Below are 27,237 nucleotides of genomic sequence, written 5' to 3'. Positions count from 1 at the left end.
CCCACGTAAGTCAAACCATTGTTCCTTAAAAGTTGTACCAACTCAATCGATGAAAACCAATTATCTGTGGTGACATTTCGATTTGTTTTCATCAATGGACGAGAAAGTCGTAAAACAGATTGAGTTGGCTTCGAAAGTTTTTATTCATCTTCTGATAGTTCACGCCCATCAGAGTCCTTCCCACAATATATACAGCTTTTATACAAATACCCGTTCCTGGCATCTGCGAGACACATCAGTTTGAGACCATATTTGTCGGATTTGTTCGGCATGAACATTTTAAATTTACATCTGCCCCGAAAACTAACTAGCAGCTTATCGACACTTACAGTCTGACCAACTGAATATACGTTTTGACAATTTAATACAAACTTGTTAAATATTTCTGATATTGAAGCAGTTGGATCAGCTTGTTGACGCTTTTTTCGGTCGTTGGGATTATCAAAACGAAGACATGCTAACAGAACCGCATACCGATCTTTACTCATAACACACCGAAAAATGTCTCTTTCGGTACCGTCCGTAGCAAAAATGGTTCGAATACACTCATGATCTGAGTTAAAAATGGCAGTATAAATTAGCATACCCAAAAATGCTTTCATTTCAATCAAATCCGTGTTACGAATTTCAATTCTATCAGTTCTTTTGTATTTTTCCCGATAACTACAGTCCAGTGAATAATTTGCTCAATCATCTCTGTAGAAAACAGTAAATTCCAAACATCTAAAGGCGATACATTATTTCCAAGCGCATGAACAGAATTCTTTAGACCAGGAAGTTGTATAACTATATTATGTTTCAAAGTTCTCCCTCGTGTAGGTAGCTTTTTGTGCCGCCCATTTAAAATGACTTTTGCCGTAAATATTATCTCGATTAGATGAGTCATCTTGCTCAATATTTTCGTTTTCGTCACTCTCTTCCGATATTTCCGATGCTGTATCGTGCTCACTTTCGATAGCACAATCATATTCTCCATTTTCTATTTCACTTCCACTACTATCACATTCTTCATACCATTTCGTAACTATTTTTTCATAATTATCATCCATAAAATGCACACTCTTTGAGGAATGTGCTTTATTACTCTTTTTGACCACTTTTGACTATCAGTATGCAACAGTAAACAAATAATCCACGTCTAATAATAGTTACTCTTATACTGATGTCACAGTATATTGCTAAAGCATTAAACTGTGCTGACATATCGTCTGACAGGTTCTAACTTTTATTGTCAGATAATTTCGGTTCAATTCGAAATCTATTGTTAATATCTGGTAAATACGTTTATTTTAATGCTATTTGAAAGTATACTGACGAAAAACTAAATATTTTATTAATTACGATAGATATTACAGTTTTAAAAACAGCCGTAGTCTGGTAGACTACGCATTAGTACTTAAGGGTTAAGTATAGAGCTAATATCATCCTGTATCGGGTTGAAAAATCCACAATTTTGCTTTCTTCTCATAAATTTGACCACTGGTTCAGCTGGGTCGGTGATATCTTGAACACAGCCTACCTACCTAATGATATGTTGTTACCTAATGATATGTTGTTCAAACCATCCATTTTATAATCTTCGGTTATATCTGTCTGAATCTGATGAATTTTTCTTTTCCAATGACGCGTCTGAATCACTTGATGAAAAACTAAGTTTCCTTTTTAGAGGTTTAGATCTTACAATAGACCTCTTTTTTTACTACCTTTATTAACTTGAATAAATGAAATTGAGTTGCTTTCCTGGTTGTTGTGTTCTACTTGTACACTTTTAAAATCATTTTTCACCATATTACCTAGTATTTTTCGTTTCACTACTTTCAATTTCGTTTCTTCTATTCTTTGTGTTTCTATTTAAATTTCATTCTTTTCAGGTGTACCAATATAGATTTTGGATTGACCTCTGGATTGCGATTTGAGGTTAAGTCACAAACTCCTTAACATTTTCGTTTGTATTTCTGACAGGAACTAAACGAACATTACAATATTAATTTCCGGTGAACTTTCGGGAGTTGTGTTAAGGAAAGTTGAAGCTCCTGCGATGGTGTTATCTTCTCTGGAATTGGAAGACTTTAATTGATTTAATATTATTACATATTCTGTTTTCTCCTTATCGACAACCAATTTACATGGAACAATAAAGTATTTTAATTTATTTGACTTGTTTTGTTTTATTTATTGTGTTTGGTGCCATAGAGTACTCATCCCTACCATATTAGGTAAGTTGTCACGCCCTACATGGTTCGACAGGATCGCCATTAATATCCTACATAGCCTGGCAGGATTTTGATGTAATGACCTACATGGTTTGGTAAAATTGTTATGTAATGTTGCACCGTTTTGGCGCGATTTAGAATATTATCTGCGATAGGCATGAAGAATGACACTTTAAAAACTACTACCTATAATTTATTGAAGTCTGCTATTCATAACAGAGAATGCCCGTGGACTACCGCCAATATAAAAAAAAGTAGCTAATAAGAAAGTTTAATCAAACAGCCTCGAACGTTCACTTCTGAACATAGGCCTCATCCCTTTATTCTTAATTCAACATATCTATCATGCGCCTCTCTAATCCAGTTTTTTTAATATACTTCGAGTCCTTTCATCGTGCTAGTGATCCGGTGCTTTAGTCCGGCGATTCTTTCAATAATGTCAGTCACCTTGGTTATTTTTCTTTTACACTCGTTTTTAATTATATATCATAGAGTTACTCCCAGCACGGCTCGTTTAATTTTTCTCTGTCACTTTCAATTTAGTAACTGAAGCTATTGTTAGGTTACTTCCTACATCAGTACTGCTAGAATCCACTGATTCACATATACTTGTCTTTGCAGTAGTTCGTTTTTACATGTTTCTCGTAGTTTTCCATATGTTGCTCATCCAAGACATATTAGGTACTCTTACTTACTCTGTAGTGCTACAATCCATCTTAGTTCTTGGCTGACTGTATTCTCTGCCTCTATTTCTTCCGGTCATTCATAAAGTCTTTGCCCATCTCTAAGCCCATGGTATGGAAATATTTAGCATTGTTGTCTGGTTGTCTCTCCATCTGGTTTGTGGTCGTCCTGGTATCCTGGTCATCCATTTTAAGTGCTGCCTCTTGGCTTCTCTTACAATGTCTAAGTGCTTGTATAGTTCCGTAAGTTCTGTATTTATTCTTATCCGGTGTGTACCTTTATCAATGATTGGGGCATATATTTTTCTTAACACTTACTACTTTCTAATCTATGAGAATAATCTACCGTCCAAGAATATTTACTTGCTTTGTTCCACCTAATAAATTTCTTCAGAATATATAAAGTAACTTTCCACATATTTTTATTTTAGTGTATTAAACTTTTTAAGCTCATTTTTGTATTAGTTGATCTAAAAGTAGGCAACCGAACAAACGTTCACATGTATGGAAAGAATCTATATTCCTATGTCTTTAGTTCCATGTCACTGTCATTTCGACGTTATCCGAGTAAGCGCATTAGCAGGATTCAAAAAGTAAGGGATAATCAAAACATGGAGGCTGCTGGTGCGTACGGTGGTGGAAAAGCCGGGGGAACCTTTGATCCTATTTCGTTTGTGCAAAGACCACAAGTTATACTTCGAGCATTATGTTGGGTAAGTGATTTTCCTAATAAATTTTAGTCTATTTTCAATTATTCGATTTAATGTGAATACAAATGCATTTCAATCAATATAATATGGGGTGAATCTTGGTGGGGGGTGTGTCAGATGTTATTGATTACTTAAATTTGAAATGGGTCACCCCCAAAAAGTATAAAAATATTATATTTTTGCACACGGGGACACCTGAAATTTATTGCTGTATAGCTGAAATCAATGTAACCCAAAATATTCTACGAATTCATTCTGTACATCGCAAACAATTTGCACCCTTAGTCATTCTTATTTAAATCTTGCTGTTTTCTCGCATTTATTTTAAAAATATGTACACAAAAAACTAAAAATTAATATTAACAGTGAGACAGATCTTGTGCAAATATTTGTTTATTTTCAGTTTATTATCCATTTAACAGGATGGGATGTAAATACCATTATAATACAAAGGGATTCAATATTTTTATTATTTATTTTTCAAATACATAGGTACAAGGAAAATCATTTCACTCCAGATCATATCTTCTTTAATTTTTAAGTATATTGTATTTTTCAATTTGATATTATATTATATTTAATGAGGAAGAATTTATTATCAGATTGAATTATCTGTGAACTGGATTTAAGTATAGGTTTACCCTTTACTTTTTAAACTGATGCAGTTAAGGACTACAAACAAAATCTACTTATTCTTCATCTTTTGAATAAATACTGCTTTTTAAAATGGTTAATCATATATTATCATCTCCCAAGTTATTAAGTATGCTAAGTTGCTTTATTCTTATCATTGGTTTTACTTAGATAATTGAATATTGACTATCCTTTATTGACTATTTAACATGTCTATGTGCACAAATTGTTATATTTTAAATAATATTGTCTAAAATTAAATGTAATATCCTCCAAGGGAATAATTGATGTTTCAAATATTAAATAAAGTATGTCAAGGAAACTTAATTATAATGTAAATATTTTGTCCAATACCAATATTTTTATAATTCAGACACATATTGTATAAGTTTTTCTTTTTAAAATATCCAGTATATATTGAGTAGCTCTGTAGTTGATAAGCAAGATTATCCATCTACCTATTGTAATAAAATAAAACTAATGTGAAGCTTAAGAACATGCCTGATGACTTTATGATGACAACAAAAAAAGGGGAAAGGCCAGTCAATTCTAGAACATATCTTATTTTGTGGCAGGATAAGAAAACAAGAAATGACCAAGAAGGAGTTGTCATACTGATATTATATCAAAGTTAGCAAAATGGGATAACTAGAGTGTCAGTCTGTATGAGAAAAGATCATTTCATATTGGAAAGAGAAGATTTAAGCATTATCTAAGTACACAGCTCAGAAAACTCGAAAACTGTAAACCAAAACCTATGAGAGAACAATTTTATGAAGAAATACAGTACAGTATTGACCAGGTTAGAGAAAAAATGATAATATAATACCTGGAATCAAACAGATATTATGAGAATGTTCAAAGAGAAAACTGGGAGTTGTTGGTAAATTTATGCACCAGTAATGAACTCAGAATAAATAATACTGGGTTTGAACCGTAAATATAAATACAAATAAGTATACATTCAACCACACTTGAGGCCAACTATCAGTGATAGATAATACTACAACAAACAGAAGAATACACTAATCAAAAGTAGATGTAAAATGTCTCAACTCAGTGGGTAGTGATCATAATCTACATATTATATAAAATGAGAATGAATACAAAATACAATGAACTCAAGACTGGAACACTGATATAAATGGAATTAGATAACGAAATACCAGCAGTTGACAACATTAAACAATGTTGCAAAAAGCTTAGGAACAACGAGCAGTGGTAGAAGCTCTTAAAGATAGAAAGGTGAGGAACACTAACATATTTAGAAAGAGGACCCCTTGGTTTAGAGAGGAAGTGAAGATAAAATACAGAAATAAAAATACCTTTGTATTATATATAATGCATTAAACACTAGAGGCATACAATCAGTACATAAGAATTTGAAACTTTGCATATGCCTTGATTAAAAAAAATAGTGGCAATAAAAAAAACTCTTAAAAATGGGAAGGAGATTCAAGAAACTATAGGGGCATTCACAACAAAAGCCATAAAAAAAACTCAATAAACCTATATCATTATCACAAGAACAAGATTTTAGATGTGCAAGATATATATCTTCCATATCATCTTCATAGCTAGATAATTAAAATATACTACTAAACTCAATCAAAACCATCAAAATTATAATTTAAAACAACACAATAAAAGCAAAAATAGAAGAAGAACTAACTGATCTGATAGACCAGTAACAACAAAGAAAAGATAAGATTTGGGAAGAAAATAATTTAAAATAACACAGTGCGCAGATCATGTGGTATTAATGGTCAAAGCAAACACCAGTTACAAAGATTATTTTATCAATTAAACTAACTGCTAGGAAATTTAAAATGAGAATTTTATCAGACAAGCTAACATACATGACTGTGTCAAATGACCTGCTAAGGTGTAATTTGGTGGAGCAAATATAGCTGCAGAATGTCTGCATTGTAAAATATGGAGGAATAAAAATATAAGGAAAGAAGTTAAATCAAAATTTATAATACAGGTGTTCAATACTGACTTAAGTTGTGGAAACCAAATTCTACACAATGAGAACACTTGGGGATGAAAATGAAAAGTTAGGAATTTATGAAAAAACACTTAAGGATAGAGCCAGAATTACAGGTTGTAAACATAATGAATGACCATTATATAGAATGGCAGAAGACAAAGTAGTCAAAACAGAGAGAGGTCATTCCCTTAGTGATTAATGAACTATAATATACTGGAGGCACATTAAATCAGGAAGATTATTAGAAGGAATTATTGGTGTATTGCAATTCCATTGAATATTTCAGAATTTTTATTTAGTTTATTTCTGATAAAGATAAGTGAGATAAAAATATATTATATATATATATATATATATATATATATATATATATATATATATATGTTAGGAGGATAAATGGGAGTAGATAAAGATTATGCCTCTAAAAGTTTTGGAGCAGTTATTTCTTAATTCTCTTAATTTTCTTCTGAGGATTTTAATTGACATAAATCTACAAAAGCTTACCTCTTTGCTATAAAGAAAGTTTTTCATTTTGAAGAATATAGCTCTGCCTTTTACGATTCTAAATTTTATTTCTTGAGAATAATCCCTTTCTTTATTCAACCTCTTGGTGAATTTTGGTGCTAGATATATAACTTGGTCATTTGTCTTTAGTATTGTGTATTGTAACTTTGACTTGCTTACTCCATCTTTTTATATTCAACTAAAGTCTATGCTCTTTGCTCACAGTTTATTAAAATTTAAAAGGGAAATTTCCAATGGTTGACTGTATACTGTATACTATATATTTTTAAAAAAACTTACTATGAAGTACTTCATTTTACTCAAGAAGAAAACTTCTTTAGTAAAATGGTATACGATTTATGGGTTTGTTTATTTATCCTTTTACCTTTATTACCTTTTATGATATTTTCTAGAGCCTCTCTTCGTATTTGTATCTGTACTGGTGTGGTATACTGGACTCGGCAACATGTACTGTAGTCTTCTGTCTTCAATAAAGTTTTACTATTATTCTTAAGTCGTTTCCAACTACTTCTTAGCTTTTCACGATATACATCTTTATATCCTTTCGTGCTTACACATATCAAATGCTTTTTCATAGTCAAAAAGTAAACACATATGTCAGAGTTGATGTCTCTACATCTTTGAATTATGACATGCATTGCAAATAGAGATTGCGTTTTGAGAACACTATATGAAACCTAACCTAACCTAAATGGGGTGTTTCCCATATTACTGCACACTTTTTATATATTCTGGCGTGTATGAGTTTAAGAAAGATTTTGGATGACATAACTCAACAAATTAATTGTACTTGACTCATCAATTTAATTTTATGCTCCTCACAAGATTTGGCTTTCAAGTGTTTCGATATTGGAAGAAAAGTAGATAGTCACTTTTCCTTTGAGTCCACTATTATTTAGTTTATTTATTGTGGATATAGAGCAATTTTTTACCAGTCAAGGGTCAAAAGGTATCTCCATTGTTAGCAAAAACCAAATAATAATGCTACTGTACTCTGATGATTTGGTCATTATGTCTGACTCTTGAGTTGAATTCAGTAAAATTTAAGTTATCTAGAAAAATACAGTGACCAACACTAGCTAACTGTAAATATTGGTAAAACCAAAATTCAAATACCTACTATACTCTACTGCCGTCAAATCGGCAGTAGAGGTATTAAATTCCTATTATAAGAACGAAACAATTGAAGATATCAACAAATTTGTATACCTAAGAGTCACCTTACCACGACATCACTTTTGGCAAATGGCTAAAGCAATGGCGGATATCACAGTGGAAAAAGCAAAACAGGTTTAAGCTAAGACCAAAATGAATGTTTGGACATCTTGTGTGCAACTTTTCAATTCTTTAGTTCAAAGCTTTTGGCCAAGAATGTCAATATGTACTATTCGATAAAAATAAACAAAGCTGTTTTTTTGTTTAAATGAAAAATCCTAGTTTATTTATATAGTTATGAGCCTTAAAATTAAAACAATATTTTAGAATATTATAAGAAACTCTAAATAATTTATTTAAAATCCTTTATAAAAGGTATATAATTAAAACACCCAATCGGGCTACATCACAAAACGTTTTCGGAATCTATATTCCATCATCAGTGTGTCCTAAAGGTATATAACCACTTTAATTAAAGAAAACATGAAATTTAAAATTTTGACCAAGGGTAGGTTAGGTTAGGTTAAATTTCATGTTTTCTTTAATTAAAGTGGTTATATACTTTTAGGACACACTGATGATGATATATAGATTCCGAAAACGTTTTGTGATGTAGGGGTGTCTTAATTATATACCTTTTATAAAGGATTTTAAATAAATTTTTTGTGATACATGGTATACAGTCAGCTACAGGAACCTAGTTTCCTTGTAGAAACTCTAAATAACATTTAATATAAAAATTATGTATAATTAATAATTATACAAATCAACAAATTGTATTCAACAGTTTTTATGGTGGATATTACAAGGAACAACATAAATGTATTCATAATAATAACTAAAAGCATCAAAATAATAGTTTATCCATTACTTTTTATTACTTGCTGAGGATACAGTGGTATTGTCGCCGCTGAAAAAGTTGTCTGGAACATTTGTTCAACTTTGATTGATTTTATCTATCAACGATTGTTTATTTGGAAACATTTGTCTATGAATACGATGTTTTACTTTTTCTCACAAATTTTTAATTAAGGTTATGGAATTGTACCGTCCACTTCAAAACTTGAATGTTAGTCTTCTTTAAAAGCCTCTTGAATAATTTGCGAATATTGTTCTGAAAAATAAAAGGCAGTCACGTTTTCTACTTTTCATAAGAGTACGTGGCGTTTTGCATTATATGTTTATAAATCAGTAGATCCATGTCGTCATTACTGAAGTGTATAGGGCCCAATCTTTTCCATGAGAAACAATCCCATAAAACACTGCTTTTATCGTAGTTAATTGTCGGTGTTTTCATCATTAGACTGTACCAAAACAGTTTTAGAATCGTCTACTGTCCAGCAGTTAAATGTCTACGCACAAAAACAAATCTTGGTGCTCTTTTCCTTCCCGAAAATTAAGGCTTTTTTCAAGATTAATTTATAGAAGTTTATTAATGCGTTCTGTTAATTCCCTCTCCTCCCCTCCCCCAATCCCTCTCCAAATAGAATAAATTTATTTGAAAAATTCTGTAACTGCGTAACTCAAATTGTCCTGAAATATCAGTTTGAAACATACGCACAGTTGAATTAGAGGACGATATTGAAATAATAGAAAGTTTCACATTTTTGCATGAGAGTTGCATTAAGCACTGATGGAACAGAAGAACCAGAATTTCAAAAAAGAATAGATAATAAAGCGAAACAAAGCTTATTTTTAAATGTCTGTAAAGTTAGCAGATCCATTTTATAAGGCCAAATTCAGACCAACACTATAATTTATTGCTAATTTATTACGGAAAGAAAAAAATTATTACTGTAGCCGTTTCCGAGAATCAGTGGGTATGGTAACTTTACGGTAAAGCTAGCATAGCCATAGCTATATCTTTTCAATGAAAAGGGGTGCAGGGCCCATCTTGGTGACATATTTTATTGCTAATTAATTGCTGTTGATTGATATATTAACCAAAACCAATCACCGAAGACTACCCCATTATCCCCTAGCTCAAACACACCTCCGGAAAAACCGAAATATCGACCAAAAAGCGAACCACAAGGAATTGATTGCTAATTTATTGCCAAAGTTTTACGTCAAGAAACAATTTATTGCTACAACCGTTGCCATTATTACAAATAAATAGAGAAGTCTATTGAATATGGAAAACCAGCATACATGTGCTTTGTAGATTTAAAAAGTGCTTTTGACAGGGTGAAGCGAAATGACATCTTAAATTTATTACAAGCTGAACCAGAGTTCTAATGCCAACAGGGGAAACAGAATGCATAGAACGAAAAGGAGGAATCCGCCAAGGAGACTCGCTCAGCCCATTGTTATTCAATATGGTGATGAATCAAATAATTCACGAAGTAAGAAAACGACACGGATACCACATGGGAGCGCATAAAATCACGATACTATGTTATGCCGATGATGCAGTACTAATTGCTGATAACGAAGATAACCCACAAAGGCAGCTCCACACCTTCAATATCACAGCAAACAAACTGAATATGAGAATATCAGTAGAAAAAACTAAATGTATAGTGATCAGAATAGAGACGCGTAGATGCAAACTAGAAATAGACAGCAAAATTGTACAACAAAAGAAACAAATATCTGACCACGGAAAGCAAAATGAAAGTATACAAGACAACAGTAAGACCAATCCTAACATATGCAGCGGAGACAGGAGCAATACAAGAAAGACAAAACAACAAATCAACAATATCGAAATGAAAGTATTAAGATCAATAGCGGGCATATCATTAAGAGACAGACAAACCAACAGAAGTATACGCGAACAATGCAAAATTCAAAATATTAACAGGTGGATAAAAACAAGAAAAAAAACTGGAACGAACATGTAAACCGAATGGGACCAGATATATTAGCGAACATCTGTAAAAACAACAAGCCGTATAGCAGAAGACCCGTTGGAAGGCCGCCAAAAAGGTGGAAAGATAATGTACAGTCAACAACGACTGAAACAGAATAAGGGGCAGACAAACAGGAGTAATTCTAGTCGCGCGAAGAAGAAGAAGAACCATTGCCGAGAAACAATGATTGTTAAGTTTACGGTAAACCAGCATAGCCATAGCTATATCTCAACAATGAATAAGGCTACAGAGCACATCTTGGCGGCATATTTTATTGCTAATTAAATACTGTTAATTTGTATATTGAACAATCCCCAAAAATTACCCCTTCATCCCCTAGCGCAAAACTCATCCCTGGAAAAATCGAGATATCGGCCAAAAACGATGAAACTAGAAAAGTGAACCGCAAGGAATTAATTGCTAATTTATTGTTTTTAAGTTTTACGACAAGAAACAATATTACTGTAACAGTTTCTGAGAAACAATGGGTATGCTAACTTTACGGTAAAGCTAGCATAGTCATATCTATATCTCGGCAACGAAAAGGGTTACAGATTTTTGAAGAAGCGTGAAATATACTAGAATCTATGTTAGTTATTATCTAAGTGGTCACATATATTAATCCACACAAACTATGGGAACTACTAGGTACACGTGTATACAAACTCAGACACTGTAAATACGTCTTACGTCTGCCAAAGTTGAGACGCTACTAAAGCTAAAGCAGGTATAAAAACTACTATCAGACCAATAGTATATTATGGATGCGAGACATGAGTGATGACAGTTGGAAATCTTTGAAAGAAAAGTCCTAAGAAGTATAGAGATCCAGGTACAACCATAAACTGTTCAAAGAGGCACCGATCTCAGAATTCGTTACACTTCAGAGAATTCGATGGACTACACATGTAGTGAGAATGGAGGACAAAAGATTGGCAAAAAGAGTCCTAGATAGTAAAATGCAGGGTGCAAGACCAAAAGAAAGGCCACAGACAAGGTGAGAGGATGAAGTGGTAGCGGACGCGTAAAATTTACTAGACGTGAGAACTTGGAGAAGATCGGCGCGGAACCGGCAAGGTTGGAGGCATAGTTTGAAGGAGGCCAAGGCTCGGTTTGGGCTGTAGTGCCATTGGAGGGAGAAGAGAATATGATGTTGTCACTTATCCATTCTTCTACCTTCATCTGGTCAGTAAGCAGGGGATTTCGTATACCGGCAACCTCTTGGTGGTTTTCGTCATATCTGCATCTCTCCACTTAGTTTTGTTTGCACGGTCTAATACAATACGCCAAAATAAAATTTTTGATCTTTTCGCTAAAACACGAATTATATGCAGTATTATGTTTTTCTTTAGTTATTTCTGTCATCAAATCACCATTTTTGGCATTCGCAGGTTTCAAAATATTGGGAGGTGTTAATTCTCAATATTTCACCATTTTCTATCATAATTAAACTTTTAAAAAGCACTTCTTAAACAGTTTGGGATTTCTTGTAATTGTTAGATAAATGAACATGACAGATTGGCAGCTAATTTAAAATAATTGGTCTCTATAATCTCTATAATTGCACAATTATAGCCGGCTATATTTACGCGGGTTTCGGATTAAAAATTTTACTGTAAGTACCCAGTTGTAATTACCTGCTCTTTGGGGAAATATCAACTGGTCAAATGAAATGAAAAATAATCCATAACTTTTTTTAATTAAATAATAATGGAAAATCTTTTATATAATTGACAGTATAATAAGGAGAATTACTTCATTAATGGAGCCTAATGTGGCTAATATAAACCTAATAATAATTTTATATTACACTTCTTCACACAGAAAATATGGTCTATGTATATTTGTTCCATGGAGAGAATTTCTAATGAAAAATAAAAAAAATTAACTTGCCAACAAAAATGAAAATCAGTCATCATCATCAAAAATATCATAATCGTCATCATCATCACTGTCATCACCATTAATTATTATTATGATTGGACTTATTTCCTTTATTTTATTTTCACGAGTCCACCAATCTTCTATTAGTTTCTCGCACTTGAATATACAGTTGCACCACACTTCTGGAGTTACAATTGAAAGTGCCTTTCGCCAAGTTTCTCGAACTGCGTCGTCGCTATAACCGTTAGGCCCAATATGGTTGTCATAATATTGTTTTGCTATTCCCCATATATATTCGATGGGATTAAACTGGCAATGATACGGTGGCAGACGTAAAACTTGATGACCGTAACTTTCAATAATCTGATCCACAACAAAGGTTTTTGGTTTTGCGTGGATATTTGCCAAGCGTAATAATTCTGATTTTAAAATATGTTGTGTAAATGGTATATGTTCCTTTGTCAACCTTTCTTTAATTTTATTAACAGTCCAAGAATTCGTTGGACTTTTGTTTAATACTTCAGAATGGTAAGGTGCATTGTCTAAAATAATTACGCTGGGCTCACTTAAACCTGGGAGAAGTTTTTCATGTAACCATTTTACAAACATTTCTGTGTTCATATTATCGTGATAGTCACTTGATTTTGATTTAGATGAAAATATTAAATCAGCACCTTCTATAAAACCCCATTTCCCTCCTGCATGTAAAATTATGTGTCGCTTCCCTTCTCCATCAGTATGTTTGATAGACTTTACGTTATCATCTTGCCATATTCTCTTGGTTGTACCCCTAGAAAATATCCATGTTTCGTCTAAATATATAAAATTTGCCCTTTCTTCTTTTAATTTAGAATATTTTCTTAGAAAGTTAATTCTTTTATGCACAACAGAACTTCTTTCACAAAGGGCTTTTCTGTTATCCTCCTTTTGAAATTTGAAACCCAAATTATGTATCACTTGCCATAGACTTGTTCTGCCAATTTCGTCAAATTTTCTATCTTTTAATTCCGAGAGAATTGTATTTAAGGTCACATGTTCCTTGTTGGCTCGCATTCGATAAATGGTATCACGAATTTCAAATTTTTTTCCATCTGGAATATCTTTCGTTTTCAATGACAGGCGAGTTTTTCGGTGATCTTCTTTCGGCCGTTCATTATTGCGATTTTGTAATACTCCTCTTAGTTTTCTTTCACTAATTCCTAGAGCATCACATACGCGTTGTTGAACAGACATTACCGATTTTAAAGGACCCCCATTTTCTTTTTCATCCGTAAAATACTTATGTACACTACAAATTAGACTATCTACATCTAAAACACGTCGAGGCATTTTTAAATATTTCCACCAAACATACAATGTCAACACTGGCAAAGAATCAATTCAACTGCAATATTGTAACAAATTTATACCTACCCTAATGTTATTTTAATGTATTTTAAAATATGACCATTAATGCAGTTTTTACCTAATTTTCTGGGAAGTCGTTTACTGCAACTGATTATCAATGAGTCATTAGCATAATTTTGTTAATCCGAAACCCGTGTAAATATAGCGAACCGACTATAGTGTATTATGCAGCAAGTTCTAAGTCAAGTAGTGAGAAGAAGAATCCGCATACAATGTATTACTTGTATTCAGCACGAATCTGTCCTTATCAAACACTTTCAAAATAATCGTACAAAAAACTAATATAGATATTAGGGTAACAGCAGGGCAGTAATGATGACTTAAGTTCAATCTAATTCAGGAGGTACAATTGTTGGACGTCGGCTGAACATATGGAGTAATTACATTAATTAACAGTACCAAGGAATTAAAGGAACACAAAGTAAGTAATTGGCGTAATGAAACAATGAAAATAATAGACTATAAGATATTGGAAAATAGAATAAAAGGATCTTTAGGCGTTTTATTATTTAAAAAAGTGTTTTATATTTTTCTACGGAGAACAATAAAAACAAGAGCTTTAGGTATATGTGATTGGAAAGTAAAATAGGAGTAGACCTAAATGCAGCCACCAAAAGATGTGACTTCATTCCTGGACAAGAATATTTATCAATATCAGGATTACTCTATACATATACCATTATTTTGTCTATTTAAATGTTTCTAAACATATAAAATATACGGAAATCGCAATACTATTAGCCATTTGGCAGAATTTCAACTTCGCTGAGACACTTAAATATAACAGGAGGCTAGAAAAATAAAATGGGAAGATCTGAAAGTGTAACTTCTAAATATTTGCTTTTTATTCTTATTCTCATTCTAATCTGTAATTAGAATAGAATAGAACAATGCTTAGATGCTAATATAAATAGTGGTACATTTACAATTCTTTGTCTGGTACATCACATTTAAAAAAGCAGAGGCGTAGAAAATGGGATATGTAATATGTATTTGGAGTCCTAAAAATTTCAATTATTTTTATTGGTCAATAGATTCTCAAAAATGTGAAATTTAAAAATCTATAGTAAACCCGAACTCTCAGTTATGAGTATGGTCTAGTTTAGTGGTTAGAGGTTAGCAAGACCGTATTGTTTCTGATCGCATGCAAGATGCCTTAACCCAGCGCCAGTGTGATAGACTTAATTGGAAAAACCTGTGTGATGGGGTATTAGATACCTCAAATTAAAACAAAAAATGAAATAAAAATAACACATTTTTAGAAAATTTATATTGTGATTTATATTTCAACATATAACGAACTTAAATTAAAAGAAACTAGTGTTTAAAAACAAATTGCAAACTGAATATTTGAATATTCCAAAAAGTCTCATTGTACATCATAAAAAAGCCTTACATAAAAAAACTATATTGGAGAAACCATACATACAGAATACATGTTAATTGTTTTTAGCTAAACACCAAGAATCACAATGCACCACTGAATGCTCTAAACATATAGTTTTTCTACAAATCACACAGTTATAAAAGGTCTTTCTGTCCTGTTTTCTCGGTCAAACATTACATCTTTTGGCCACTTTCATTCTTTTACCTGGTTGCATTTGGTCATTTGTTGCAGTTCCTTTAGGGTGGACTTGTAAATTTCGCGGAAGCCTCAAGTTGCTCCTGAAGGCCGAATTTGTTTGTTTTCTGTTTGTAACTGTATTGCTAGTAATTTCAAAAATTCCCATTGTGTTGTCTGAAAATCGCCAATTACTCCAGCATTTATACCTGCACAGTTGAGTATCATGTAATGGGCCACCTTTTACTATTACGTGAAACATCATATAAAAAGAAATTATTTCTGGTTTCTTACTTTCGCCAGTACTATTGTCAATATCAGGGGTGTGGTGTAAAGTTGACATTAGAAGAACTACTTTTCCTTTTTTTGTACTGTACTTAGTACTTACGATGTCAGTTGGACAAGTATAAAAACAAAATTCGACACTCAAGTGTCGGCGCCTTCTGTAAAACATAGGCGGCGCAATAGAAATTAAATAATAAACTTTTATTTTTAAATTAAGGTCTAATATTTTGTTAAACAGTAATAATATTGTTAATTATTCACATTTCTTTATGAACTTGACACCAAAGATGATTAAAAGTTAATACACATAGTCCATTCACTAACGGTAAAATATTGTAAAAACCTCTAAATTTTAAAGAACCACTGGGATTGACATGAAATTTGGCATATACATATAGCTAACGTTTCAAAGAAAAAAAGTGATATTGTGCCGATGTGTATTTTTGCCCTGGGGGTGGGTACCGCCCCTTCTCGGGGGTGAAAAGATATACATCCAAAATAAGTCCGGAAGTGGATAAACTGACTAATTCTAGGCAACTTTTGTTCTATAAAGGTGTTTACTAAATCAATACTTTTCGAGTTATTTGCGAGTGAATATATTCATTTTTCAACAAAAACACCACGTTTTTGGACGGTTTACAGAAAAGAAATCTTTATTTTTGATTTTTAAAAAAGTTTCTAGCATCAAATGTAAGCAAGTTACGCTCAAAACAAAGTTGATCCCTTTTTTTGGTAAAAAATAATCATGAATGTGATCTGTAAGTTTCATCGGTTTAAAGAGCTTATTTTTGAAATATTCTTACATGAAATCGGCCAATTCGTCTTCCAGTCGAATTGTCTCTTAGGTTATAGATTAATGGAGAGATCACATTTACTACGGTACACAGAACATATTTTTGACAAGTTGTGGAAGTCTTTGTGGAAATATTCACACAATTAAACACTATCACTATCCGTGTGTCCAGAACTTGAGTCGTTGTTTGTGTTTATAACTACCGGTTCAATTGGTGGTAAAGTAGGATATTCTTTTTCTTTTACTTGAACATGAGCTACACAATTTTTCCAAATGTCAGTTTTGTTAAGTTCTTCGATCACTGTTTTTATATTTTGGACAACAACGTCACTTAATTGGGGAGATTGATTCATTTTCCGCAATTCCTTTTTTACATCGGCCCATATCATTTCAATTGCAAAACCGTATGCCCGTGGCGTTCAAAGAGTTTATCTATTACATATTCTTTTTGAAAATTTTGTTGCTTAATTAATTGCAACAATTCCTTTTTGGTACATTTACTAGGTGTTGCCATGCCTATGTTCACCATAAATTCTATGATATATCCCTTCTTGGAGCTAGTATTTGGAATTTTGGTGTAGAGTCTAGAATGGTATGACGCATTGTCCATTACTATCACGGAATTTGTTTTAATATTCTGTAAAAGCTTTTCCGTTGCCCATTTTTCGAAAAGTTCAGCCGTCATATCCTCATGATAATCAGCTGATGACTGTTTAATGTTTTTGGCCGATAATATCAAGGCAAACACGCTCTTAGTTCCAGCATGTAGAATTATAATTCTTTTTCCTCTCGAACAAGGAGTACTCAAGCAGCACTTTTTGCTATCATCCATCCAGCCATATTGAACTACATCATGGGTGTCAAACAACGTTTCATCAAGATACACAATGTCTCTATTGTCATCTCGATATTCCTTTATTTTACGTAAATAATGTTGCCTCTGTATCACAATCCTTGTAGATTCCATAATTACCATTCCCTTGTCTAATTTTTTATAACTAAATCCGCATTCTATTAAAACACGACTCAATGTATCAAGGGATTTGTATGCATAATCGGGATATACTTTCAACTTGTCCTGAAGCATTTCCAACGTTGGAACTTTGTTGTCCTGATAAATTCGTAGACATAGCGACAAATAACGTCTTTAGTGGCCTTATCAATCTTTTTAAGGTTTCGTCCAACTCTTTGACGTTTAACAGAATGATCACTTACATCCCCAGCTGCAATAACATGTAAAACTGTCGTACGCGCAAGTTTGGTAAGTTCACATATCCTTAACACAATATTATTTTCCGAAAGTGTACTATTTTCGCCTCTTAAACAGGAATATATATTTAGAATAATCCTTTGTGCTTGAATATGTAAGTCTTTATTTACAAATTCCCAATTCATTGGTGTTGGATCTAAAAGAAATATTTTTACTTTTAATTGTTAAAAAAAAAACTTGTTTTAAATAAGAATTTACATACCTAAATCGTCCGTTGGATTGTCGCTAGTATTCTCGTTGGTATCACATTCAAATGGTCGCCAAAAAGTCATCTTTAATGTATTTACAACTTATTTCTACTGTCTTAACTCAAACTTAACTAAAACACAACACTACTGTTTGCACAAAAATATTAAAAATATACGTGAACTTGCTGTCGTACACGACGATACTGAATATATCGTTTAGTATGAGAAACCTAAGAAGACATTTTTGACCAGATAACGATAAAGTTTGAGCGTAATAACTTCCGAAGAATTTGACTAATTACACTTCAGTAGTGCCCGATAAGATACGTAGAAAGTAATAAGCCACAGCTGCAATGTGGACAATACCGTTAGTGATCAATTACAAACAATGTTTATATTTCTGAATTATTCGGGACTGGATCCGAAAAATTCCTTAACTTTTATTGAAATTTAAAATTGATGATTAAAAGTATATACATACATAATGCAAGTGAAATGTAATGTGCTTATTAATTTGAGAACTAAAAAATGAGAATACAATTTTACTATAAAAATAAAATAATTATAAGTTTATCACGACGACACTGTTATTGTGTTTATTATATGCTTGCCGCCTTTGAAACATGAGAAGCAACTTTTGCCAGATAACGGCAAAGCCAGATTTGGTTTCAGTGTATATTATGCACATCCGAAAAATTTGACCAATTACATTTCAGTATTACCCAATAAGATACGTTAAAAATTAATAAGCCACGCCAATATCCATGTGGACTAATACCAGGAGTAATCAATAATTACAGAATTACAAAGATTTATCTTTATTTCTATGTTCGCCGTAGAATTACTGACCGGACCCCAAAAATTGTTCTTTCCCAATTCATATCGTTTCTACTTTACATGTGAAACTAACATTACACTCTCTTGAAATCCGAATTTTGAGAAATATGCTGGGCTGTTCCTAGATGTTAGAAAACTTTAAGGTATTTGTCTTTTGTTTTTTTCTTACAATTCCAGTAGAAGTCAATTGATGATCTTTTAAAATCTTCAGCATCAGTTCATAACTTGGGAACCAATTATCGAATGTTACATTTCGTTTGGTTCTAGATATCGGAGTTACAAGTTGAAGAAATACGTCGCTAGGTTTATTGCTCAATTGAAAGGGTCCCTCTGGCTGCATTTCCACGTATAGTTCTAAATTCAAAAAATAATAATGTATTCGCGTGGTGTATACACGTCTTTGCACAAATTTTTCGAAAATTACTATAATGTAAAGGCATCGTCTCTCTAAATAAGCTTATTCCGGTTTCATCGGTGGACCCTATATATACAAGCTATACGCTCCCGAAGAAGCTGAAGCTGTTTTCACTTTTTGGTCCCAGTATGTTTCTGATAATCTTCCTCTCAAAAACTTTCAATTGCTCTTCATCTTTTTGTACATACTTAAAAAAAAATTCAAAAAAAAAAATTACCATTTATGTACTTTAAATCATTTTTAGATATTTAAGCAACTTATTTTGTATTTTACTAATCTATGGCACACTTGATAAAAATGATACAACCATTATTATAAATTTAACATTTGCGCTAGCATAGTCGGATACTGATATCATACTATGTAGACTAGGCGGGATCTGTGGAAATTAAGACCATAATGGACATTTTCCATAGGAAGCTATTTTTTTGCTGGAATCCCTTCAGGATGTGTCCAATATCGATAATCACGATATGCGCCAGTCGCAAACCCTGTGCTAAATTTTTTATTAAACAAAATCTGAAAACAATTGAAAATTTCTCATTTTTTTGCTCCTATTTTCGTTTATAATTCGGAAAATATTGATCCTAGAGAAAAAATTATAAGAAGTTAAAAGTTCCGTTATTCAATTTTACACAATATTTCGTTAGCTAGAAATTGAAAATTTAATGTTTATTGTTGAAAACATAGCAATAATTGGAAAAAAAGTACAAAAAAATGAAGTTAATCCTTTAAATGTTTTCGACTTTCTAAACTTGACTTACAAGCTCCATATTCCGCCTAAAACCTTTTAATATGTTTAAAACGTGTGCTAAATTTTGTTAAGATCGGTCAGATAGGTTTTGCATAATAATTTTGCAATCCAGCCTACTGGAAAAAAATAGCAAATTTTCAAATTTATAGTAGGCCCTAAATAAGGATCTCAGATAGTTGCAAATTTTTTTACACATAAAGGAAGGCTCAAACTTTCAAACGCTTTTTGTAAAATTCAAATCGGTTCACTAGGAGAGCCTAGAAATTTTTTTAAAGTTTTAAACATTTTTTAGGCTTATAAACAAATTGAATAACTTTACGAGCTTTAAACATATCCTTCCAAAAAAAGAAAAAGACTTTAAAAAAAATTATTGAAGATTGAGTCAAAATAAAGTTTATTTATGAAAAAAAAATTTTTTTTGTTCGCCTTTGTTTTAACAATTTAAATTATTTATTAACAATTTATAAATACATATTTGTTTACTAAAAGTAACAATTTACTTCAATGTATAAATTGCAAGATCAAAAAAAAATGCATGAAGAAATTACTTGTTTAACATACAATTGTTTATTGCAAATTTACCAATTTGCAATTAAAAATGGTATTTGAAAATATGATATTTGAAATCCTTGTCGTCCGAGACAGCGATTAAAAAAAAAGGAAAATTGGTTAACAAGAAGCCTAGATAATGCAATTTTTAGCGCGCGCTCTGATTTTGAACTAGCCGATTCACATTTCGAGTGAATGTCCCTCACCACCACCTCTCATGCATTCCGAGCGACATTTTACGCGAAAACGGTTTTTTATTTGTCTTTTTTATGGATGTTGCCGTGAAGCGCATTACGTAAAACTTTTGATATAAAAAGTAATTGACAAGACGAGGGTATTTGTTTAAAAACGAGCCCTATATCACTTATGGTTACACGGCAAATGTATGCCAACTTTGACCTTCAATATCTCGGCAACCAGTAAGCCGAATGTATCTTTTTTTTTAAAGAAGCGTCTTTTAATGTTCTTTAAGTGTATAAATTTTGAAATTGAAATGTTTAAAGCTCATAAAGTTATTCAATTTGTTTATAAGCCTAATATATATAAAAAATGTTTATAAAAACTTAAAAAAAATTTTTAGGCTCTCCTAGTGAACCGATTTGAATTTTACAAAAAGCGTTTGAAAGTTTGAGCCTTCCTTTAAGTGTAAAAAAATTTGCAACTGAGAGCCTTATTTAAGGCCTACTATAAATTTGAAAATTTGCGATTTTTTTCCAGTAGGCTGGATTGCAAAATTATTATGCAAAACCTATCTGACCGATCTTAACAAAATTTAGCACACGTTTTAAACATATTAAAAGGTTTTTCTAGGCGGAATATGGAGCTTGTAAGTCAAGTTTAGAAAGTCGAAAACATTTAAAGGATTAACTTCATTTTTTTGTACTTTTTTTTCCAATTATTGCTATGTTTTATTATAAACGAAAATAGGAGCAAAAAAATGAGAAATTTTCAATTGTTTTCAGATTTTGTTAAATAAAAAATTTAGCACAGGGTTTGCGACTGGCGCATATCGTGATTATCGATATTGGGCACATCCTGAAGGGATTCCAGCAAAAAAATATCTTCCTATGGAAAATGTCCAATCCAAAACAGATCCCGCCTAGACTAATGGTGATTATTACATCGTTTGATTATACTAAGTTTTCGTAGCTGCCTATTTTAAGACAGTATAATATGAACTTTACAGGAACGGCGCGGCGTCTTTACCCTCTCAATGTAGAGCCACTCAAAAGCAAATTCAGACTCAGAAAATAGAGGAAGTTATCAAGAATATTGATAAAAAACTCGGACAAGTTGACGAACCTCAATAAACGACCACTGAAGTGGTGACTGGAAATTATCATTTAAGAAAACACCTATACGAAATAGGTAAGGTGAATGAACCATCGTGCAAAAAATGCGAAATGGAAGAAGAGATCGCCATACGATATGAGGCGGGAATTCACTGGCCGACTGAGGATTGAACCAAAAGAGATCCGAAAACTACCAATGAGGAAACTGTTGGCCTTCGTTGAGACCACAGGACTTATTGGAATTTAATGAAAAAAGAAATAGGGTATGGTACAAAGGTCTTATTACCAAGTGCCAGAGATTAACGTGTTTCGCCTAAACGAAAAAGAAGAAAACCGTAGATGGTTCACATGAGGTCAAAAGAATTACATATTTTTCACTTTCTTTCAAGAATGATATTTTTTATGAGTTTTATTACATTTGTGACAAATAGGTCCCCTTTGTATGTTACAAAAGTAACAAACAGGACTTAAATATGTTTAGATTTGAACTCTAAGGTGAATGAACCATCGTGCAAAAAATGCGAAATGGAAGAAGAGATCGCCATACGATATGAGGCGGGAATTCACTGGCCGACTGAGGATTGAACCAAAAGAGATCCGAAAACTACCAATGAGGAAACTGTTGGCCTTCGTTGAGACCACAGGACTTATTGGAATTTAATGAAAAAAGAAATAGGGTATGGTACAAAGGTCTTATTACCAAGTGCCAGAGATTAACGTGTTTCGCCTAAACGAAAAAGAAGAAAACCGTAGATGGTTCACATGAGGTCAAAAGAATTACATATTTTTCACTTTCTTTCAAGAATGATATTTTTTATGAGTTTTATTACATTTGTGACAAATAGGTCCCCTTTGTATGTTACAAAAGTAACAAACAGGACTTAAATATGTTTAGATTTGAACTCCATTTTTTTTTTATTTGTATTTTAAAGAATGTCAAAAAGTTTGGTTATGTTTATATTTGTTTAGATTTTCTTGTGTAGTGCCTAACAGTCCAAAAGAAGGAGGGCTTATTCCATTCCAATATCTCAATTGCGATTTTTTTTATGGCTCCTTATAAATCATATTTATATTCATATTTATAACCTATTTATCACAGTTTCCATGAAAAACAGAAAAACCTAATTTATAACTCCCTGGATACGAAATCCAATAAGTTTAAAAGTGGATACAATTTCTGAACTTATAAAACGAACGAAATAAAAATTCTAAAAATGCCCTTAACCTGGAGAAAATCATTAAGAGAAATTTTAAATAAAGAAATGTTCAGAGTTCAATATTGAGTTTCTCAATAATAATATAAAAATTTCATTTAAATATTAATAATCTTAAAGTTACAAATAACAAAAAGTTTGTTTTATTTAACAATGTAATGGTTTTATTTTTTTTCATAGTGGTTATATGATATATTACAGTTGTGTTTCCCAAAGGTTTCCGTCAGTGACCGACCAGTAGCATCCGCTGCGTACGTTTTCCTGTTTAGGTGAGATACAGTCATTTTAACTGTTATGGTCAATGCTGTTTATCTACAATTGACCTTGGCATAATTGCTGTATTTCGTTTACCTGTTATCGTATAATTACTTCTATTTTATTTATAGATGAAATATACAGTAGTTGATAGGTTAGTTTTTTTTTTGTTATTTATTTCACCAATTTTCTGGAATCATCGTAAACTATTTTATTTCAATGTTCAGAAAGGGATCAGTAACTTTTTTTGTTCACAAACTTTTATTTATAACCAGTGCTTACAGTTTTGGTATCGATTTCCTAAAAAAGACTAAGAAACGTTGCTGTTGTATTTCACTGTTTTGTCTATTAGGGTTTTCATATTGTGTAGATGGTCGTTGGTTCCATAACCTTTTCGGAATCCTATCTGTTTTCTAGGTTGATATGTTACACATCGACAGCTGGACCAACGGCAAAGTTAAGAGGGAAATATGCTGGAAGTTGATGGTAGAGGGAATACGTTAGAGTTAGACTATGTGACTTGGACTGTGTGAGTCGACTGTGGGGAAGAAGGAAATGTTCGGTTGGGAGTGATGCCGTTCTAGAAGCGATGAGGGACATTGGAAGAGACCTTTTTTGATCAGAAGGATCCAAAGAACACAAAAAAAATAGTTCGAGCAAAAAAAAATCATAAATAAAATTAGGACCAATAATCACACGTACGATTTCTTGTACCATATTCTGGGGTGTCTCACGAATGTGATTAGGCAAAAATATTTCATGGGAACATTTTTTTGAAAGCACCCGAGCTTTTTGCCTTATCTATTTTTGTTTTCGTTGAATACTAAATTCTAATTAAAACAGTGGTACATATATTATCTAAAGTTTTTAATTTATTAAATGATCGGTAATTATTGATTATTAAATTTTATTAGATCTTTCATTTTACACATTAAGAACGGTTTTATTTTCTGTAAATAACCCTGTTATGTTTACATCAACATATTGCTTACATAAACATACATAACTGATGTTTGGATAGTAACTTTTCCTGTAATAATGTTTATATTTAGTTACGCAAAATGAAAATACCGCAGCTTATTGTTTTATTAGTTTTTAATTAAGTTTATTTACTGCTGTAATGGCTTTCGGAGGTTATCTACTAATTAATACTTCATCTGTTTCAAACGGAATCTCTACATGTCTAAATACTGTCATGACACATGATTTATAATAAATTTCTATATTAGCATCGGTATTAATACAATATGGAGGAGAGCAGCCAAGGAAAGGGATGCTTGGAGGCGGATGGTGGGGGAGGTCAACCTAATCTAATAATAATAATAATAATAATATACAGGAAACCATTTCTTCCGAGTATATGACTAGTTATATCACTTCTTATTCTTGTCTTTACTTTCTCATTTATTGGTACGTCATCGGGTTTCCTTGTATGTCCCGAATAAAAACAGGATGACGTTGAACAACTTTTTTTATTTATTTTTTAAATTTTTTCCCGTTTTATATCTTGCTTGCAACTCTTATCCACGACCAATCTCGCCGCAAATACTGAACGTCATCCATAGACGTCTTGAGCTTTACTCGAAATGATAGCCAAAGTTTGAGGCTTCGTTATATTTATTAGCGTTCAACGCGTGATGAGTCTTGTTTTTACAGAGGTATTGTTCATTACACTAAATGACGCCCAACTCGTCTATAAGTCGTCAGAGATTTGACCTCTAACAATCATATGAACAAGCTGAATGACAAATTTGGGACCGCAAAGAAGTTGCATTACCACTCCTCCCCTAAAGCGCCCCTAAGGGGGCGGGGGTGACGGAAAAATCTATTCACCAAGAATCTGTACGCCGTAGAAAAAATGTTTTAAATAAAAAATGCAGCTGAGATAATTTTGAACAAAAATTTTAGTTAACTTTTTATCTAGAATGAAGTGTTCTCTCAGAACCAGCGCTTGAAGCGACCGGCGATTTTGAATGTCAGTTACGTGCGCAAAAGTAATTTTAAATAAAATTTATATCAACTCAACGGTGAAGGCTTTCGATATAGTCAGGCACGAACAAATGATGGAAGTGCTGAAGAGGACAGGGATTGACGGAAGAGACCTAAAAATAATAGCTTACCTGTATTGGAATCAATCAGCGGTGCTCCGAATAGATGGAGAATATACAGATCAGGTGAAAATCTTAAGGGGAGTGAAACAGAGGTCCATAATTTCACCACTGATGTTCAATCTGTACTCGGAGCACATCTTTGAAGAGGCTCTAAAAGATATTGATGAAGGCATCTCAATAAATGGAGTCAAGCTCAATAACCTGCAGTATGCAGATGATACAATAGTGTTTTCCAATACCATAGAAGGGATGCAGAACTTAATGAACAAAATAACGGAAACAAGTAGAACATATGGACTGGATATAAACACCAGCAAAACCAAGCTAATGATCATCAGTATGTGAAACAAATTAGAGTTGAACGAGTCTCATAGTACAACTACTTGGGACTATAATCAATGAGTCGTGGAACAATAGTCAAGAGATTAAATGTTGCATCGGAAAGGCAAAAAGTGTATTCTTGACTATGAGCTCTGTGTTCAAGAGCCATGACTTCATCCTTGAAACAAAAATAAGGCTCCTTAAATGTTACGTGTACTCAGTGCTTCTGTACAGAGTAGAAACGTGAACATTGAATGCGGAAACTATCAGAACTTCAGGCTTTTGAGCTATAGTTATACAGAAGGATCCTAAAGATACCATGGACAGACAAAGTCACCAATGAAGTATTACGGAAGACGAACATAACCGCGGATTTGGTCAACATCGTAAAGAGCCGTAAGCTGCAGTACTTGGGACATATAATGAGAAATCAAGGCAGATATGTGCTACTCCAATGCATTTTGCTAGTTAAAATTGAAGGAAAAGTGGCCCCAGGACGAAGAACCTGGAAGGGTTGGTAACCTGGAAGCATGGTATAGAAAGACCTCAACACAGCTATTCCGTATAGCAACCAACAAAGTCATCATATGGAATTTTTATAAAGGGTGTTAAATAAAACGTTGCGCGATTTTTGTCATTGTGGGGCCTTTGAAATATGCCTAACAACGCAGAATTTAAATTTTTACATTACAAACGATCGCACCTCACGGGAAATGTCTCCAAGAAGACGGTACTGGATGGGGTTTGTAGCTAAAGTTGTGTAGTTTCGAAAAACGTACTTGTGTAATTAACCTTTCAGTGCTAACGTGAATTATTTTGACGTAAGTGCTAACGTCCGTCTCTGGGACCGTATATTTATACATGCCCTAGTACTGTAAATTTTACCAATTTTTAAAATTTAATTACTTTAAGGGTCTTATTAAATACTTTTTTATTTAAAATAAATACAGTTTTATTTAAAAATTATGTTTATAAACATTTATTTTGACAAAAATAATTACTTAACAAAAACAAGCTACTATTCTAAAATGTGGGAAAAAACCCTAAAATCTTATTACAAACAAAAAATTTGCTTAGTTGCTTTTAAACTAAAGCTTACATTATCCACTTATAATAACCACACTTAAAAAATTCTAATAATACGAGGTAACTTTAAACTTAAAAAAAGTCAATCTTTTTCTGAACATTCCACACATATACCCTTTATGTGTTCTAAGCACATAAATTTATTACACGAGTAACAACTGTACTTTGTTTTTCGACTTTTCTGGCTTCCACAGTAAAAACAACGACCATGAGATTTTGCAATATTTTGCACATTCAACGTAATATCA

General features: G+C 32.5%; 1 protein-coding gene across 1 annotated transcript in view; it reads left to right on the top strand.

The window, feature by feature from the left end:
• Positions 1-3,454: 3,454 nt before the first annotated feature.
• The window catches only part of Syngr (synaptogyrin), a 55,755-nt gene continuing 31,972 nt past the window's right edge, over positions 3,455-27,237 (top strand). The window contains exon 1 of the mRNA XM_072540736.1: positions 3,455-3,609. Coding sequence (XP_072396837.1) covers positions 3,508-3,609 — 102 coding nt within the window. The 5' untranslated portion in view covers positions 3,455-3,507. The remainder of the gene's footprint in view (positions 3,610-27,237) is intronic.

This window comes from Diabrotica undecimpunctata, chromosome 1 (assembly GCF_040954645.1).
Source record: "Diabrotica undecimpunctata isolate CICGRU chromosome 1, icDiaUnde3, whole genome shotgun sequence".
Lineage (NCBI taxonomy): Eukaryota > Metazoa > Arthropoda > Insecta > Coleoptera > Chrysomelidae > Diabrotica > Diabrotica undecimpunctata.
This window is presented reverse-complemented; position numbering and strand designations above follow the sequence as displayed.